Raw genomic sequence first — 19,042 nt, 5'->3', positions numbered from 1 at the left:
TAAGCCCGTAGTCCTCCACACTGGCCCAGTGCGGATAAGTGGACTTCGCACCGGCGAAGCGAGCGGTACACCTTTGAGAACATTAGAGAGAACTCTTTGGCATCTAAGTTTTCTCACGATGTTATCCTTTACCGTAGATGCTCTTAGAGGTGGGTGCTGGGATTCGAACTCGGCCCCCCAAAAGTGAAGCTGAACTCCTAACTGGGCTTACAATTTTTTAAATACAAACTTTGATTCGTTTCGGGGAAAGAGATGCTTATAGATTTATTATAACTGCGATTTATTTAAAACTACACTAAACTAACTTAACCTAACTGCAGATTTTTATGACTCATGATTTGAAAAACATAACCCTTTTTGACTCTTTTATTAAGTCCTCTATCCCCATTTTTAAAAAGAAACCAGTTGATGTTGTATTTGGAGTTTTGAAAATACTACCCCCATACGGTTGAAGATGAAAGCTTGTATCAGCCCTTCATTTTAAAAGATATTTTTCAATATAATATTAATAAAGATTAGCTTTGCCTGTAACTTCAGGATGTGTCAGAAATTCTACGAAGACAAAGTTGCTGGCCTCCGCTAATACAGTATGTATGTTTATGTGAGTTTATTTTACTACGTGGTGCATACACCATGGACGGGTACGAATCGCTTTACTTCCTCGTTTCTGATTCGCACCGCAAAAATCTGGAACGCCCTTCCAGCTTCCACTTTCCCCATTACCTATACTGTTACCTTCAAATCAAGAGTGAATCTTCACTTAACTTATATTTATTGCTACAACAGTGGAGGAAAACATCGTGAGGAACTTGCATGTCTAAAAGTTCTCCATAATATTCTCAAATGTGTGTGAAGTCCACCAATCCGCATTGGACCAGCGTGGTGGACTACGGCCTAAACCCTTTTCACTGTGGGAGGAGACCCTTGCCCAGTAGTGGGCCGATAATGGGTTGATATGATGATGCTGATATAACGGCGATAACTATAGATTAGCCATACTCTCAAGCTATTGCTGCTGCTCCAAGAAGATAAAAAAAATGCTATGTTTTTAAGTCAGTATTTATTTCCCATAAAATTAATTCGGTTGTTTGTCTAGATACTGGATCGTTTCGTATATTGACTTTATTATCGACTATCCTAAATTGATGGTTAGTATACAAAATATACCGACTTGCTGCCCGATTTGATAACTTTTCAAACAATTTGCCAACTCGTTGTTCTTCTTTTGGCACATTTTTTGACTTTATTTTTATTACTTTACAAGTGAGCCCTTGACTGCAATCTTACCAGCTGATATGTGATGATGCAGTCTTTATGGTAACGGGCTAACATATCAGGGTTGTGGCAGTTCTATTAAACACATACTCTTAAACGGTTTCTACGTGACATCGTACTGGAACGCTAAATAATAAATCGCTAAGCGGGCACGTCTTTGACGGTATGCTGATTATGACGATGATTACGATACTCACTGCAAGTTTGGTATAGGAATGACACCTCACCACCGGTTGCTAACTGACGGGAATAATTTCTGCTACAGTCTTGTGCAAAATGTATGCTTACAAAAAATAATTCTTAATCCAAGCGCTTGTTTCGTATATAGGTGTACCTACACTAATTTGAACAAATTGTTACAGTTCCTGCAAAATGTGCGCTCTAAAGTTTGACGGCCGATTGGCGCAGTGGGCAGCGACCCTGCTTTCTGAGTCCAGGGCCGTGGGTTCGATTCCCACAACTGGAAAATGTTAATATGATGAACATGAATGTTTTGCAGTGTCTGGGTGTTTATATGTATATTTTAAGTATTTATTAATATTATTCACAAAAATTATAATGTCATGTTAGTACCCAATACCACAAGCTACGCTTACTTTGGGGCTAGATGGCGATGTGTGTATTGTCGTAGCATATTTATATTTATTTATTTTATAGAAGAAGTATTATAATATATTATGATTTTGAAGTCTAGCAATCTTTAATTCAGTTGTTTTTGTTCCCATATTTGACTGAACCGGGAATCGAACCTGAAGCTATTTAAAGCATACACTCTTTAGGTAACTTTACATAATTGATAAACTTATTTTAATAGTTACTATAAATAATCAGACTTGCGTCATATTCTAACACCATTAGTTGCCATTAGATGGTTGTGGGAAAATAAAACTGGTTTTTTTAATTATTGTATAAAGATTTATTTGAATATTCAAAAAGGCACTTATAATTAAGTATATAAATATTTATTTTATAACTTAATAATTCGCTTTTGAATTCATTTTGGACGGAAAAGTACATCACAACATACATACGTATTGTAAGTATATTTTACGTTAATTTATTTGTACATACGTATATGTAGCAGCTTGCATAATATTAGTTATATTAAAAAAATATAAAACTATGTGAAGGCGGGAAATTTATTTACAAAGTATCTAGCAATACATAAACTGCATAAAGGAAACATGCAGACAATTGTGTAGGGTAAGATTTTTACAGCTTTTTTATTCTTAGAATATGAAGCCTACACATCTATGCTTTATCCTACACTACCTTCGTATTTTAGTGTAGTGTCTTACTTATGGTTAACCCTCATAAAATCTTTGTTAAGATGCAATATAACTATATCATCATACTAATATCTAGTTTATCGTATCAGATCCATATCTCAGAGATATCTTGTTTTTCAGTCAATGGCTAAATGACTTCATAAAACTCTTCCTATTTAGTTATAAAAGTATAAATATTATATTAGTATTTAAGTTATTCTTCACCTGTAATTTTAACATGCTAAAAAGCTAGATAGTGTGATAGGTTATTCCGAACATTATTGATTTAATCGTAGAATCAAATTGATGCTCAAACTCCAGGTGCCCTATGTACAGCTGTTCATGTTATATTCAGACACAGTTCATAGTTTTCCTGTTTCCATCAGATTAGTGAAAAGAATTCCATGAAAGGAATGAAATGTATTCAAATTTTATTCCCATCATGATATCTGCCTGCTTAAATCAACAAACTTATTTTCAAAAGGACCAGCGTTAAATTTTTTTCTAAGTAGTTTTCACTAGTTTTCTGTCATAATCATAAATAAGAAGATAGGTTTATACAATAAATAGTTTGTGAGGATAGTACTTTATAAAAATTTCTATAAAAATCGGGGCCTCGTAATTGAAATTTCGAAATCAATTTAATTGTGCTCCAGAGACCTGATTTTAGTTAGGTTTAATCACAAGTAATCCATATACTTTATTTTGACGTAATTATATTTTAGCTAAGTCAACAAAAAAGGCCTCAAAAGTAGTAATAAAATAGTCTTAACTTTTATATAACTATCTGAATAATTTAACACTTAAAATTAACTTAATTCTAATATCACACTTTTTATACTACTAAGTCTTTAAATAGTACGTTAATATACCGTATGGGTATTCTTGTTATGGAATAAAACTTCAAGTTGCATCTCTTGCGCTGTTGCGTTGATGTTTTGCTGTAACAAAAGAAAAACGTGATATAATCTTCACAAATACAGGACGATTTTCACAATACAAGTTTTTAAGTTTAGTTATCTTTTAAACTTATTGGTTTTGCCTCACCCGATCAATTTTCTTGCGCAATTTATTCATCACCATTAATATTAACAAATCATTACCAGTCCACGACAGGGCACGTGTTTCGTCTCAGAACAAAAAGGGATAAGTCCACTAAGTGCGGTTTCGTAGACTTCAAGCGCTTTTGAGAATATTAAGACCCTCTAACTCTCTAAGAATGATAGAACTCTCAGGCATGCATCCTTAAGATGTTTTCCGTCACTGTTAAACTTAGTGATATTTGGATGCATAAAGTAAAATTAATCTGATTAGAAATAAATCAATAGTATGACAACTTTATAAAAGAAGAGAAAAAGTAAATCACTAATTAAAAAGATAAAAATGATTACCTGTATGCAAAAAGAGATGGTTCTTGAGATTTGTATGTTTTGAGAAACCTCTGGAACAAATATGGCACTTGTAAGGCCAGGAGCCACTGTGCACGTACATATGAGACTTCAAGTCGCCTGGGGTTGGGAATGATTTGGAACATAAACTGCATTTGTGCGGCTTTTCCTGGAAAAGAAAATAATGGTTTATGGTTTTCTATAAATACTATATATTAGAACCAATGAAAACAATGTTAGGTATGTTAAAACAAATAATGATCAATCGTTATAATACAGGCTAGACGTAATTATTTTTAATCAATACAATGAAGAATAAAAAATCCAAAACCAAAAAATTAAAGTTTGAATTCTAAAGAAATCAAATACGCTCAGTCATTTCCTTAATATCCATTATGCAAACTCAATATAAAACCATAACCGATAAATTGAGATATAACTGCTTAATTAAATGGAATAAAACATAAAAAATTAAGAGTAACAATGCTTGTTTTCTTAAAACAAATTAAATGCATGCTCACAAAAAAGTTCAATCTGAAAATAAAACTCAGTAAACGCACAAGACTCATTCCAGAAGGTAATGACCAGAAAAAGAAAACGAAATCAATGTTGGAAGACAATAAAACTGCTAATAATCATCATCTCCAATATAATCAAAGTCATGACGGTGCACATCGAGGCGAAGAGCGTGCAAATGAATTTATAATGAAAGCTGCGGTGCCTTGTTTCAAAGCTTCACTTGGTTCTAAAGAACTTGCATAATATTGGTACGGTAAACCTTTTGTCTAGAAAATAATGTGCTGAGCATGTTACGGCCTATGAAAAAAACATTAATTTTTATTATGTGTATTAAATTTGCGGTATTAAGTTATCCACAACTAAATAATAGTGATATAAATAGTACTAAGCTACTATAATATAAAAGTATATGGTTATTTTTTCGTCGTCATCGAAATTTAACGGAAGCTTTGAAATAAACAGATTGTATTTAAAAACTAACAGTAAATTAAGAAAACAAAGAATAGCATGGAGGTTTTAAAAGTAAATTAGAAGTGCAACCAAAACAGTAATAGTTTCAAAACCATACCACAGACCAAGCTATGAAATGAATTCGTTAAGCATTTTAAACTGCTGCGTAGGAATGCTAATGTGAGATGGTTCTAAACGGAGTCGTTGATGATCCGTGAAGGACTGATGTATGTAGTGGACACAATAGTAATTGAATTAAACTATCATTTATCGTGGTTGTAGGCTTTTATGAATGTCATTATGACTTCGGAAGCCTTAAAGATAATATAAATAAACATACAAATACGTTATAAAGTTCACTCGTTTTGTATTCTAACTTTTGAGACACGAACAGATCTGCGTATCTTAGAAGGCTTAATAAGCCTGAGTACAAAATCCCGTAGTTATTTGCAAAATGATTACATTTATTACGGGATGTTTCAGAAAACCACTAATAATAAGGGCTCGTTTACTAAACATTCTAAAACGTAGATTTTTATTTAAATTTATAACTAGAACTAAATGAAATATATAATGCTTTGTAAAATTAAGTATCAGAAGATTATATCGTTACTACTTATTTTATTTAATATCATAGAACAATAACGTTCCATACGAAGCGTTCGGGAACCCTGATATTATAATATCCGCTGCCATCAGAACCGAAGCTCTTATCTTACGCATTAAAAGCTCACATAAATCATCGATCGAATCTACTGTTAATTATTAAACAATTTTTATATAACGGCTTCTTACTTCCTGTGACCACTACTAATGAGATTCGTAATCAAGTCGTATCCGATGCCTAACCAATTCTAACTCTAAAATCCCTCCCATCAATTTTCGCTAGCCCGCCCACCGCACACCCAATAAAAAACTGTAATTACACCACCATATCAAAAAGCATTTCCAAAAGAACTTTTATTGATGACCTGAGTAGGGTGGCTGTGAGTTTCCAGAACAGTTTGGAACTATACTGTATTATTATAGAACTTTGTATAAAAAAATAATGCATTCCTGAATATTTAGCTAGCTTGCCGAGCAAGAGCTTAATAAAAGTGGCGTGACGACCGAATATTATGCAATGTATTACCACACTTCAACTGACAGTGCATTTTCAATGTCGGACGTGACAAAACACTGTATAACTTTTAAAAGGTTTACCACGTTTCTCATTAAGGGGAAATGTAGCATAACGTCGGAATTCTTTGGGCGCATAGATAAGAAGATCATTTAGAAATACAATTAAATACTTTCGGGGACTAGATATCTTAATGGCCCATAGTATGCTTACAAACATTACAACTCCCGCCACTTTATTATTATTCTGTAACTTCATAAATACAATGTTAAATATTTAACGAACTTTTGAACCGAACTGAAAAATAAAAAACTAAATATATCAAAGAAACATATTAAAAAAAAAAGTATAACTACACTCAACTAAATTGTATAGGAAATGTCAGTTCAACCTATTGAGTGTAAGAACATCGGAGTGACGCATGTAAATAGCGTGATAATTTGATATGGTGTTATTATTCATGTAACAAAAATTCTTTAGTTGCTGAATGCAATGTATTGGAATCTAATATAATATATATAATACTAATATTAATAAATATAATAAATATTAAGTAAGTCATTCATTATAAAGTCAACATCTTCTGAAGATGCTCCGGTTTCGGAGCGAAACGTGCGTAGAGGGTACATTGCCGAAAATCTGTTTAGTGTGTAGTATAAGGATTGAAGAAATTATAAATTACACCATACAGATTCTCCTGCTCTTCGCGGACTATAGCAATTTAAGCTTAATTTTCATAATTTACAATATGTTTCTACTAACATATCCTAGGATAACATAACAGATGGTAACCGTATATCAGATGCATGTTTTATTAGCGTCGGGTTAGCGAAACTCCAGTGGCTCAATCAGGGCAGCGAAAAAAAGGAAACGATATTTCGACCTCTCCCGCTACCGAATATTGCGTTATATAAATCAATAAACAAAGAGCCATTAGTTGTCTTACAATTTCCGCTGGATAAATCACGGCGAGAGCAAAAAACTGGTCTTATGGCCGTGTGTGAGGATAATGAACAGATACTTTTGCGGTGACGATAAAAAATACGACATGAGAGTCAAATATTCTATCAATGTAATCTTATATTAATTAAAAATAAAGCGCAACAACATTGTAGGCACATAATTATGCTTTTGAGATAAAAAAAGCTACAGTACTTTTTAAAAAAAGAAAGAAAGCTTAAGAAACTTACGCAAAATTCTTAAATTTGTAAAAAATACTGATAACTGACCAAATCTGTTTTTTTTTTTCGTTTTTTATAATTCCAATTAAAGTCAGCCCTTGACTGCAATCTCACCCGTGGGTAAGTGATGATGCAGTCTAAGATGGTAACGGGCTAACCTGTTTGGGGTATGGCAGTTATATTAAAACCATACTAATCGGTTATACGCGGCATCGTACTGGAACACTTAATCGCTTAGCGGCACGTCTTTGCCTACAAGACCAGACCAGCGAAAATTCAGAAATGATAAATTCCCAAGTTTCCCCTGCTCAGGATCGAAACCGGGACCTCCCACTTGAATCGACAGCGCTCACCCAAGGAGGTTGTTAAGATCATGTTAGAAACATGAATTATAAAGGATGTGCACGAACTAACTTAAAGGTAAACAAATCCTGTACATTTAAAGGGCATGCAATAGTCACGTCCTGCAAAGTGTCGCCTTGTGTCCATCAACCTGTGACGTAGGTGTTAAGCCTCGTGTGCCTCTAATAATACCGGACCTTAATAATACCCGTCCTTCAACCGGACCACAGAAATGAAGCTTGGTGGCAGAAATAAGCATGGTGTTAGTAGGTACTACCCCGGATGAGCTTTGTCACAAAATGCTATATTTTCCTACCTACTAAATTTTTTCTTTTAACTTATAAATTTAGGAAGCGGTGATAGCCCAGTGGGCAGTGGCGTGCCCTTCATACATGCACAAAAGCACTGCCTACCCTAAAATTTATATATAATTCGTATAGGGGGAGGATTTTTGCCATTTATGCAATTTTCCTGTTGTATGCATACCCTGGTAAGTTCCTAAGTTATGTGCGTTTCAAGCAATTAAAATATCACTTGTTTCAACGGTGAAGGAAAACATCGTGAGGAAACCTGCATGCTTGATAGTTAAATAAATAAATATACTACGACAATACACACATCGCCACCTAGCCCCAAAGTAAGCGTAGCTTGTGTTATGGGTACTAAGATGACTGATGAATATTTTTAGAAATTATATATAAATAAATACTTAGAAAATACATATAAACACCCAGACACTGAAAAACACTTATGTTCATAACACAAACATTTTCCAGTTGTGGGAATCGAACCCACGGCCTTGGACTCAGAAAGCAGGGTCGCTGCCCACTGCGCCAGTCGTTATGTTCGTCCCACAAGTTATGTGCGACCACCAACTCGCAGTGGGCCAGCGTGTTGGACAACGGCCTTAACCCCTTCTCATTATGGGAGAAGACCTGTGCCTTGTAGAGGGCCATGGGTAGATATGATGAATAAATTTAAACAGCAAGTATATTATCATTTTGTTGATTAGAAGCCCAATATCAAGATTTCTAAGAACAAACCCTAACAAGCCATACCGAAACATAATAGGTCCTGCACGCATGTAACGTGCATCAATTTATTTAGTTAAATTAAGCGGGGAGCATCGCATTTGCATTCAATTTCCATAACGCAGTGCGGGCGTATCAGTTGGCCATACGTCACTGTTCGGAGGAGATACGGCGCGTCGTGATCCAAAGAACGATTTAGCTATCGAGTGGAACGATATTATATCGATTTCCTTTTGGATTTTAATGGGTTTGAGCTTTGTAACATATTCTTTTTACTTCACTATGGTTTACAAAATGATCATTAAAGTCATCTGGTGGATATATCAGTCATTATATTGAAAACTAATTATAGTGTATATTTTTAGTGTTAAAAAAGTATTGGGTTTATATCAAGATACCAGTTTGCTGTTGCCCGTGATTTCATCCGCGTTTAATCCAGTTTTTTTTTAAATCCCTCTAAATTTAAAACTGTAAATTTTCCCGAAATATTTTGCCTTTGTTCGTTTCCAGGATGCAAGTTATTATAAGTGTGTATATTATTCAAAAAACTATTCATCAGTCATCTTAGTACTCATAACTTAAGCTACACTTACTTTCGGGCTAGATGGCCATGTGTGTTGCCGTAGTATAAGTATATATGTATATATTTTTTTATGTTCTCTCAAATACCAACTAACGAAGTAGAGTAATGTGTACAGTGTGTATATATATAAAGTTTAAAACGCGTTACAAATGAATTGAAAAAATTCTGAAATTTTGAATTGAAGACGCAATAAGATTTCAGGATGAAATTATGACATTCAAAACAGGGAAAAATTTAAATGAGTTATACATAAACATATCATCAAAGGCGCTCTTATTAAATCACACAGTTCTTATCTGAACCTAATTAATTACCGTAGCCCAATTATTATAGCGGCCGATGAATCAATTCTGTCGGCTAAGTCCGGACGCATATTGATTACGCCCTGTATATTTTGATTATGGCTATAAAAAGGAGTACGCGGTAAATAAGAAAAAAACGTGTCTAGTGTCCTATTACGCGCAGCTTTCATATTTACTTCAAGTTAATTATAGGTTCTATATTTAATAAGTAGTGGTACTCATTATATACTAAACCACACATTTACACAACTGCGCCCGAAAAATCCTTAGTATTTGACTTTTAGATTGTTTAACTGCGAAATAAAAATATATTTATAAAATGCGAATCTGTTGTATGTATGTTTGTTTCCTATATTCAGCCCAACCGTTGAACCGATCATGATGAAATTTGACACACAGGTATCTTGCATCCTGAAAATGGGCATAGAGTAATATTTATACCCGAAAAGCTGCTGGTAAAACTTATCCATGTAATTAAAAAAGGACAGCTTATAGATCGCTTAATTAATCTTGTCATACGAGACATTTTTTCCCGGGAATTAAACGGTCTTGAGGCATTTATGAAAACCCGAAATAAATCGCGAGCGATTATGCGGGTAAAAGCAAGTTTAAATATTTATAATTTAAGATAGCAATAAAAAATAGTACCGATAGTGTACTTCACGAATGGCCTCTAAAAACATTTTTAAAAAATTCAGAAAATAAAATTGTCGCACCTCTTCCAATCAACCTGCGATTGCGGTACACGTGGAACTGATAAGATTCATTTAAATTCTACACTACACCGGGATTAAAGCAAAAAAAAAAAGGTTACTCGTGCTATATTTGCAAGTTCATTATAAAGGTTTATATTCTTCTTTTTAAAAATAAATCGAGTAACATTTACAACTGCTTTTTGTGACAAAGCTTGAAGTATTACTGTCATGCTTATTTCTGTCGCCAAGCACCTTTGATGCAATGATGTGTTCTGGTCTGAAGAGCATGGTTGCCAGTGCAATTACAGGCACACCTACGCCCAGGATGGACACAGCGCGGCACGTCTTGCAATGTGCCGTGCTGTGTCAATCTGTGCTAACGGCACAGACACACACAGAATAGTTTTGCTCTGTTTGTAGGCGATGGTTTTCAATTCGCCATCAGTCGGGCCAACTGCTTGGTAGCGACCAAGCAGTTGGCCCAAATAATGGCCCAATTTTTTATATTAATAATTGACGGATTATAAATTGTTATTACTATAAAAAAAAACATTCAACAGATGTTGTTTAAATAGAAATAGTATTTATTTGTTTCAATATTCGTATATGTGTTGAGGGCCGATTGGCGACCCTGCTTTCTGAGCCCAAGGCCGTGGGTTCGATTCCCACTACTGGAAAATGTTTGTGTGATGAGCATGAATGTTTTTCAGTGTCTGGGTGTTTATATGTATAGTCTAATTATTTATGTATATTATTCATAAAAATATTCATCAGTCATCTAAGTACCCATAACACAAGCTACGCTTACTTTGGGGCTATATGGCGATGTGTGTATTGTCTTAGTATATTTATTCATTTATTACATTTAAAATCTGTAGGTATCTGTAGGTGTATAAAAAATCACAATAACTAATTTATATTTGCATAAATTCAGATTTAAACATCAACTATGAGTAATTCTTCTGTCTCAATACGATCTTTTGTGTTATACATTTATTTTTATAGTTGTGTTTGTGCATATATTAAGTTCATTTATTTAATGTACATGAGCTTAAGATCATATTGTTTACGTCATGTGTTGGTTACTGCAGTTTTTTTCCTTATAATCCATACAGTGAACGAAACAACAAGATGGCGGTGCCAAAGAAGGTTTGACAGTTTGTTTCAGTATCTTTAATTACGAATTTACAAGTTTTGTATTTATATTCATTTGTGTTGAAATATTTTAGGCGTGTTTATCGCTTGTTCTGTGGAGTAAAATTCAAATTATATTTTATTTATGTTTTATTTTAATTACTTACTGAATTTCAGCTTTTTATTTTTATTGTACAATCTATAATGATCACGATTTACCCCTACTGCAGTTGCAACTAAAATGATCAAAGGTTTCTGCAATATATCAATATCATACGTCTTCAAGATGCCAATGACGATTTATGTATATTCAATATTAATATTGTTTTGTCTGTCCTTTGAGACTTTCCTGATAAGTGTGAATGCTCCTAATCGATAACTCTGCTTCATAACATCGCTCAAACAATTTAATCCGAGTCAGGGCAAAAGGACGATAAGTATGATCGATCGTGTATTACATCGATTCGAATCAATACACCCTATTTGGAATACCTTTAATTGGTACAAGCAGGCATTACTGAAGTCCCTTAAGCTCTTTTCATTGGATAAGTTAAAATATCATAATCCGTTTCGATTTTAAATTGTGTTGAAATTATTTAACACACAGCTATTGCCGGCGTTCTTTGATCGCGTTGCAGGTTTTTACAAATCCCGTGGGAATCGCTAGTTTTGCTGGGATAAAAAGTAGCCTATAGCCTCCGTATTTTCAACTTAGTTTACTAAGTTAGAGCGCAAAGTAAGGACAAACAAACTAAGGAATTAAAAAGATGGGTTAAGAATATAGAAGAATTTTAATCATAGTCTTATATAGATTCTGGTATTTATTATTATAAATATCTTCTCATCTCATACACAGTTTGAATATTGATTTATAAGTATTTATAATGATGAAAGAATGTGTTTATTAGCATGATTTATTTTTGCAAAATTATTATTTAAAAATAACTTTTTATCATCCCTAAAAAAAAGGAAGCTTTTACCGCACGAGAATAACGATTTAACATTATAATGCCTGTAACAATGTTATCTCTAATCATAATTATTTTTTAGATTGTCATTATTAATTTTGATAACTTGATATGGATTTAAATAAAGCTAATTATTATTATTATTATTATGTTATCATCGAAAGAAGTCGACTTTTGAAAAGTTTGATTACCAAATAGTAAAAATTTAAGAATCACACACGAATGAATACAAATCAATAAAAAATCATGTTTCTTTTAAAGCATATTTATATACTTTAAAAGTTATTAAAAAATTTAAAACGTAGACGCATTGGTCCACGATCCTGTAAGCAATACCAGTGTATGCCAATTTGAACAGTTTCATTAAGAACTAAGAGAAATTCGATTAAAACTACAATAAATCACTTTACCGACGTGACACCTTTGATGGCAGTTCATTCAACATTTTGAATTTGTACTGAAAAAGAAGCTTTGCTTTTATGATCATCAGAGTTATCCATTGATTTCAAGTACACCTACGTATATCACACCGTACTTAAAGATTAGGTAGAGCATCCACATATATAATGGAGATATGTTTAAAAATCACTATTGTTCTATATTAATAGATAATTGTTAAATAAATTGATATTAGTATTATACACCATTTCTTCGTAAAATACAAAATATTGAATAACACTTCCTCAAATTCAAACAGTCAAAGTTATCTATAAGTGAAAGCTAACTAGTTTTCAGATTTAAGAAAAGGAAGTTTATCATCATCAAAAGGAACCTTCTGCTGGACACAAGTCATGTGATATAAAAGCTATATAGGTTAGTAAGCTAGCTCATCTAAGCTGCTGAAATGAAAATTAATTTAGAAAAGAAAATATTTTGTACGAAATTCCATTATTTGGAAAGGGGCAATAAATAGCGCCAGCATTTTGGATACCATACCCATAAGTGAACAGTTAGACGGCTTATATTTATTGTAAATATTAATTTCCTTTGTAATTTTTATTTCCCTAGAAAAATATATTTTTCGTTGGTTTATTAATAAAGAATGAAAATTGTTTATGCAATATCCCCTTTACGGTAAAACGACTTTGTTTTGAACTATGTCTATACATATCCTGAGAGATTCCGTACAATCTGTCATACAAATGTATTGTATAGCAATAAGTAGCTTCAAATCTGCTGGAAGCAATACTTAAATAAAACGTTTCAATATTCATTTCATCATGCCGCTACTGATAGTGTCAAGAAGATCGTCTGTTCTTACATTAGGTTTTTTTTTACCGTGATCTCTTAATTCGGTTTTGAATTATTAATCTGTTGCTGGCTTTATCAATTTAAGTATGGCAAATTGCATTTTAAATGAAGGTTTTATAGATAGTGTTAATAACGGTGCCCACGACTATTGAAAGGTAAGGGACTATGATATAATTTGTATATATGTGATTAAATTATCCTTGTTTATATTGAAAACTAGCTACGCCCCGCTGTGTTACCCGCGGTGAATAAATATTTTGGTTGCTTTGCTGGGACGTGAAAGTATTACGCTGATATTTATCATGAAAAATATATTCAAATAAGGGTAGTTTGAATTTGCTATATCTTGCATTCCTTTTTTTTGGCAGCAACAACATATGTAGCGGTACTGTACAACTTTTCAGGAATCTTATGATTGTTTTTTAAAGTTCTAGTTAAAAATAGTCCTAATTAAAAGATACTTCTATTTGCGCTTTTTCACTGCAGCAAAACTTAAAGTTGCGGAGTCCCAAATGCACCGTGATCAATGGAAACGCAAAAACAAACTTAGGCGGGTTTTTTAACTACGGGTTTTGTAATTGGTCAAAAATTGTAAGCCACAGTGGATGCGGGTTAAATCCTCAGTTTGATTTTTCATCATAAACGTGAAGTTTAAGCCAAGGAAGCCTATTATCAGGTTTAACACATCCTAGTCATGCTACGAATCTCTCAAATCCGGTGTAAAGTCGTCCTTACAACATAAAAAAACAGTCGAGTATAAAAAACGCGCTTGAGTTACAATATTATATCCAGATAACCACCTTCTGAGTCAATATTAATATTATTCCAATCGTATAATCCGAGCGTGAGAAGTTGTCGTCAATAAAATCGCAAGAAATCTTTTTGCAATTATGTACAAAATGGATCTTTAATTTTTTTTTACAATAATGTCTATCGATTATGATATACGTACTCTAGCGACACGGAAATAACATTGTTTACTTATAAAGGCTACTTCACAGTGAAGAGCCTGGTAACTTGTTATGGCTAATGCTTATTTTTTTTTTATTTTGTACAGGTTTAAAAAAAAATAAGTGTGTGCCAGAGCGCGATTAGCTTTAAACAGGTTTTGAGATATTACTTGGATATTGGATAGAAGCAGACGTTACTCTGCGGAAATCCATGATACATTGTGAAAATTAAGCATAGATTGCTACTTTTACTTACTTCGTTGCTTTACTTTACTTGCTCCGGTTTTGAAGCGAAACGTGCGTAGAGGGTACATCGCTGAAGACCTGTTTGGTATTGAATAAGGATTGAAGAAATTATAAATTGCACCATACAGATTCTCCAGCGTTTCGCAAAGAATAGCAAATTAAGCTAATTTTCATGATTTTACTTGGAACTGATTTTTCATTAATTCTGTACAGGCATTTATTTTTAGCGTCATTTATTGTTGCAATCTAGTTCACGTTTTACATACAATTTTTCAACTTAAACTTGAAAGTTTTTATGTAAACCCTAATAATGTAGAGTTCTTTTCATTTTCAACTACGGATGGATGCATATTAAAAAAAAAGGAACTCAAGTATTATTCGTCTGAAACATCAATTGAACTTATTGTGGACTTCCACCGTTTTTTAAATCAATTAGGAATACAATGATTGCAAATATACGCCCGCACCTTTATTTTTTACAGCACGGCTGATTAATATGAATTATGATCGGTTGTTATTTGTAAATCAAGAGTCATTCTTAAAAGGTGTAGGTGGCACGCGATCTCTTCAATTTGATATGCTATACCTTGAAAATAATAAAACTATGTATGAGCAAAAAATTTTTTACAATGAATAAATATTAAAGTATGAATTATAGCCTAGCCGTTTTTAATTAGAAGACTTTTATTAAAGTTAAACGTGCATGGTCTAAAATTTGTGATGGATACTTTTTTAAAGAAAATACTATATTCATTCTTATAATCAGATTACTGTTGTCACCAGCACGAAAATAACGGAAATCTACTGCGATCACCCAGTGTGGTATTTATTGGGATACCCTCCGATTGGGAGAGGCTTTAAGAGTAGCAGGGTACTGTTATAATATAATATAACAGTACAGTGATAATAACATTCTTAATTTAAAAAGCTTTATGATTCTGTACCTCTGTGATTTATATGTGGTCCTAACGCAGTATAATATTGGCTAATAGGTTAGTCAAGCAGATTATTTTTGATTCGGCGCTAACACTGTTGAACTAAACCAATCTTCATAATTGCTATTTTTTTTCATTATCGAAGATGAACCAATGATTCGAACCGAGCATTTATATTCTCTGGAGATGGACTTCCTGACAGCCAATCTATACCAGTCTTCGAAACAGTACCTACCTAACTAGGTCTTCAAAACCTGTGTTATATAGGTAGAGATAAACATCAGCTTGCAACACAATCTGTGTTGATCTGATCTGATGTTTAATCTCTAGCTCTTTAATGATGCAAGTACCATAAGGTCCGACCGCCCCTTCCCTAGTTCCTAGGCTAGATATAAATATAAAATATATAAGCTGCATGCATAAATTATTAAATAGAATATTTCAATCACAATAGACAATATCTTATAATATTTCACCCATAAACGTATCAAAGGGCCGTGAAGTTGCGTTGTATTGTCCACGACTCGATCTATAATGTATGAGAAACTGAATTTAAAGCCACGCTTCAGTTTCGCATGATTTGCTATGTATTTCCAAGAATATCTAACATTTTGTTTAAATTTTTTGCCGCGACAAATGTTTAATTCATTGACATGTCAGGTTTTTCATATGCAGTAAAGTTCATCTGAATCTCCGAAAGAAATCTGTCATCTGTCTCCGGAGCTCGATAAAAAAATGAAGAAACGAAAAAGGAACGAAGGGAACCGACGCAACTTGCAGGCGTTCCTTTTCAAATTTTCTAATGTATACAGGACCGAGCCTTGAATGTAAGGTTTCATATTTAAAATATACAATTTTATTCAACAAATTAAAATTTCCTATAATATTTTCTTACACGTTTTTACTTTATTAAAATGCAATTCACAAGAAAAAGGTTGTGTAAGTTTTGATTTAACGAAATATTTTATTTATCGCATTATTGTTTTGTTCACACAGTTCGCAAAACCTTTTAATTTATTATTTGCCATAATATTTACTTAGTAAATAAATCTGTCGAATACCGATAACATAATGACTATAATATATTTTTACACAGAATTACTCTATCTATCCTAAATAAGTCGTTAAATTTGTCATTACTTATTTATTCCAATGTAATCAAAATCAAGATATATGGTATCCGTTCCAATAAAGTAATGGTGTGTAGAAACGCCGCTAAACTACCTACAATGCCACTTTACAGAGAAAATGTACGTCTACAAGATCACACACATCATACCACCGAACAAATATTTGCAGCAGATTCGTCATGTCATGTTCAAATACTGCAAAGTTCAAAGTCCATTAAATGAAGTTTGGTAAAACTAGATTAAATATTTTTTTTCGAAAATTGATAGAATTTGTATGTGTTCTTGTCTGACCCCCGAATTACCATTATGAAAAGAAACATCTCGATTTCATGCTTTGAGTGATACAAAAGTAAATGTATAACACGTTAATTGTACATTTTCAAGGATAAAAGTAGCCTATGTGGTATTCCAGACTATAATTTATCACTGCGCTCTTCCATATCCGATGTTGACGTGATTGAATAACAAACGTTCATCCAAAATTTTGTATTAAAATACTTTTTTAGATGCAGAAGTGTTAAATTCAAGGCAAAGAGATTATTTATTATCATCATTCCCAGCCTATTAATGTGTAGGACATTACAATACTTGTCACATGCCTAATTTTTCGTAGGATAATTAAATACTTACATTCCAAATAGGTCGTGCTTGGACGCAATTCACATTTGGATACTTTAAAAAAGTTTTTACTATACCAAATGACCCCGGCCAAATAACATATCCAATCCAGATTTATATTGTGGTCAAACGAAGCTTACTGCTAGTAATAGACGTATATAACCATTATAGAACAAGTTACAATAGTCAACTGCCGGTGACTCTCCATTTGAAAGTTTACTAGTTCAATAAATTTGTTGATTGACTTCCTGTTGTAGTTCTGTATACTTGATTTTGTCGTTTTATTTAATGTTTATTTACCGATCTCGTAAATAATCAACCGTTACGTTTTAATGTTGTTTCAATTTGGTGTGTTTTGAGTCGTAAAATGTTTACAGAACTATAATTGGGTGCTGACTGTTTGAGTGAATTGGGCGGGAAATGTGTTTTGAATCGTGAGGTAATGACAAAATTCATATTTTTAACACAGTATTAAAAGTAGAGATGAAGTAACTAAATAATGTGTAACCAATAAATTTTCCGCGCGCCGATTTCCGATTTTAAAAGGTACTTTAGGTAACTTTGCTTTGCATAAAATCGTACTACAAAAAATATATTTTTTTACCTAGATGTTTAAGAACGCAAATTTCTTTTATTGTGTTATAGAGATGGTGTTGGAGTGGGAACCCCACATCGGTAAGCAATGCCAACCAGGTTGACATCAAACTAGTCGCGGAGAACCGCTGGATACAAGCGCCGGGCCGGGCCGGGCCCTACAAAAGGCCTTTGTCCAGCAGTGGATGTCATCAACATTATTGAAATGCTTACTAAGGCACGGATAAGTTTTCCACTATAACTCATTACTAAAGTGTTCGCGAGTGTAAATTTTTAACCAAACCAATGTCAAACTGCTTGCCATTCACATAAATGACAGATTAATCAACTTATTTCCGTTTTTTACATACAACATTGTAGGTGATGATGAAAGATTAATTTAAGTTTTAAAGTATAACTACCAAATGTTGCGCTAAATAGCAATAAATAATGTTTTTATCGCTTTATTTAAGGGGTCTATTTCTTAAGGCAGGTGCAGGGACACCGGTACCGACGATATAAAAACAATACGGCCCATCGCTGACAATAAATAGGTATATGTTTCACCTGATAGGAGTTCGAATTTGGCTCTAAGGAAATTAATTAACAATAGTGGCACTACATGAATAAAGATATTCTAAATCAGTAAAAATTTGGTATTGGTAGTTATGAATCTGTTCTAAATTCTAAGTTTTTTTTATTTAATATTTATATTTGAATTTATTATATTAATAGTATTTAAATAACGCGTCTCTTTTATTTTATACCAAACTAAAGATCTTTGTGCAACTACTTGGCATCATTCATCTATAGCGACAGACCAACGGACAACAAACAAATAACGAGCCCTTAACGAGGAAAAGTGTCAAGTTATGGGGACAAAGACGGACGCAGTGGGCAGATATTTCGGATTACAAATGTCCTGTATGCAAACAATGTGTTTGTTGAAAGCTTCTACTTATATTGATCGGAAGCCTTAGAGGTAAAACAGGTCACATTATGCAAATATCAAGGATGGAAGACAATCAATTTAATTTTTAAATATTATAGTTTTGATATTTTTTTATTTCATTTCAATAACTG

General features: G+C 33.1%; 1 protein-coding gene across 1 annotated transcript in view; it reads right to left on the bottom strand.

Moving 5' to 3' along the window:
- Window positions 1–2,412: 2,412 nt before the first annotated feature.
- The window catches only part of LOC120627507 (zinc finger protein 177-like), an 87,995-nt gene continuing 71,365 nt past the window's right edge, over window positions 2,413–19,042 (bottom strand). Inside the window, exons 6-7 of the mRNA XM_039895511.1 lie at window positions 3,935–4,100; window positions 2,413–3,484 (exon numbers count right to left, since the gene is read on the bottom strand). Of these exons, the coding sequence (XP_039751445.1) occupies window positions 3,447–3,484; window positions 3,935–4,100 (204 nt within the window). The 3' untranslated portion in view covers window positions 2,413–3,446. The remainder of the gene's footprint in view (window positions 3,485–3,934; window positions 4,101–19,042) is intronic.

The sequence above is a fragment of the Pararge aegeria genome, chromosome 11, assembly GCF_905163445.1.
Source record: "Pararge aegeria chromosome 11, ilParAegt1.1, whole genome shotgun sequence".
In the NCBI taxonomy this organism is placed as follows: Eukaryota; Metazoa; Arthropoda; class Insecta; order Lepidoptera; family Nymphalidae; genus Pararge; species Pararge aegeria.
The sequence above is the reverse complement of the archived record's forward strand: the minus strand, read 5'-3'. Positions and strand labels throughout refer to the sequence as shown.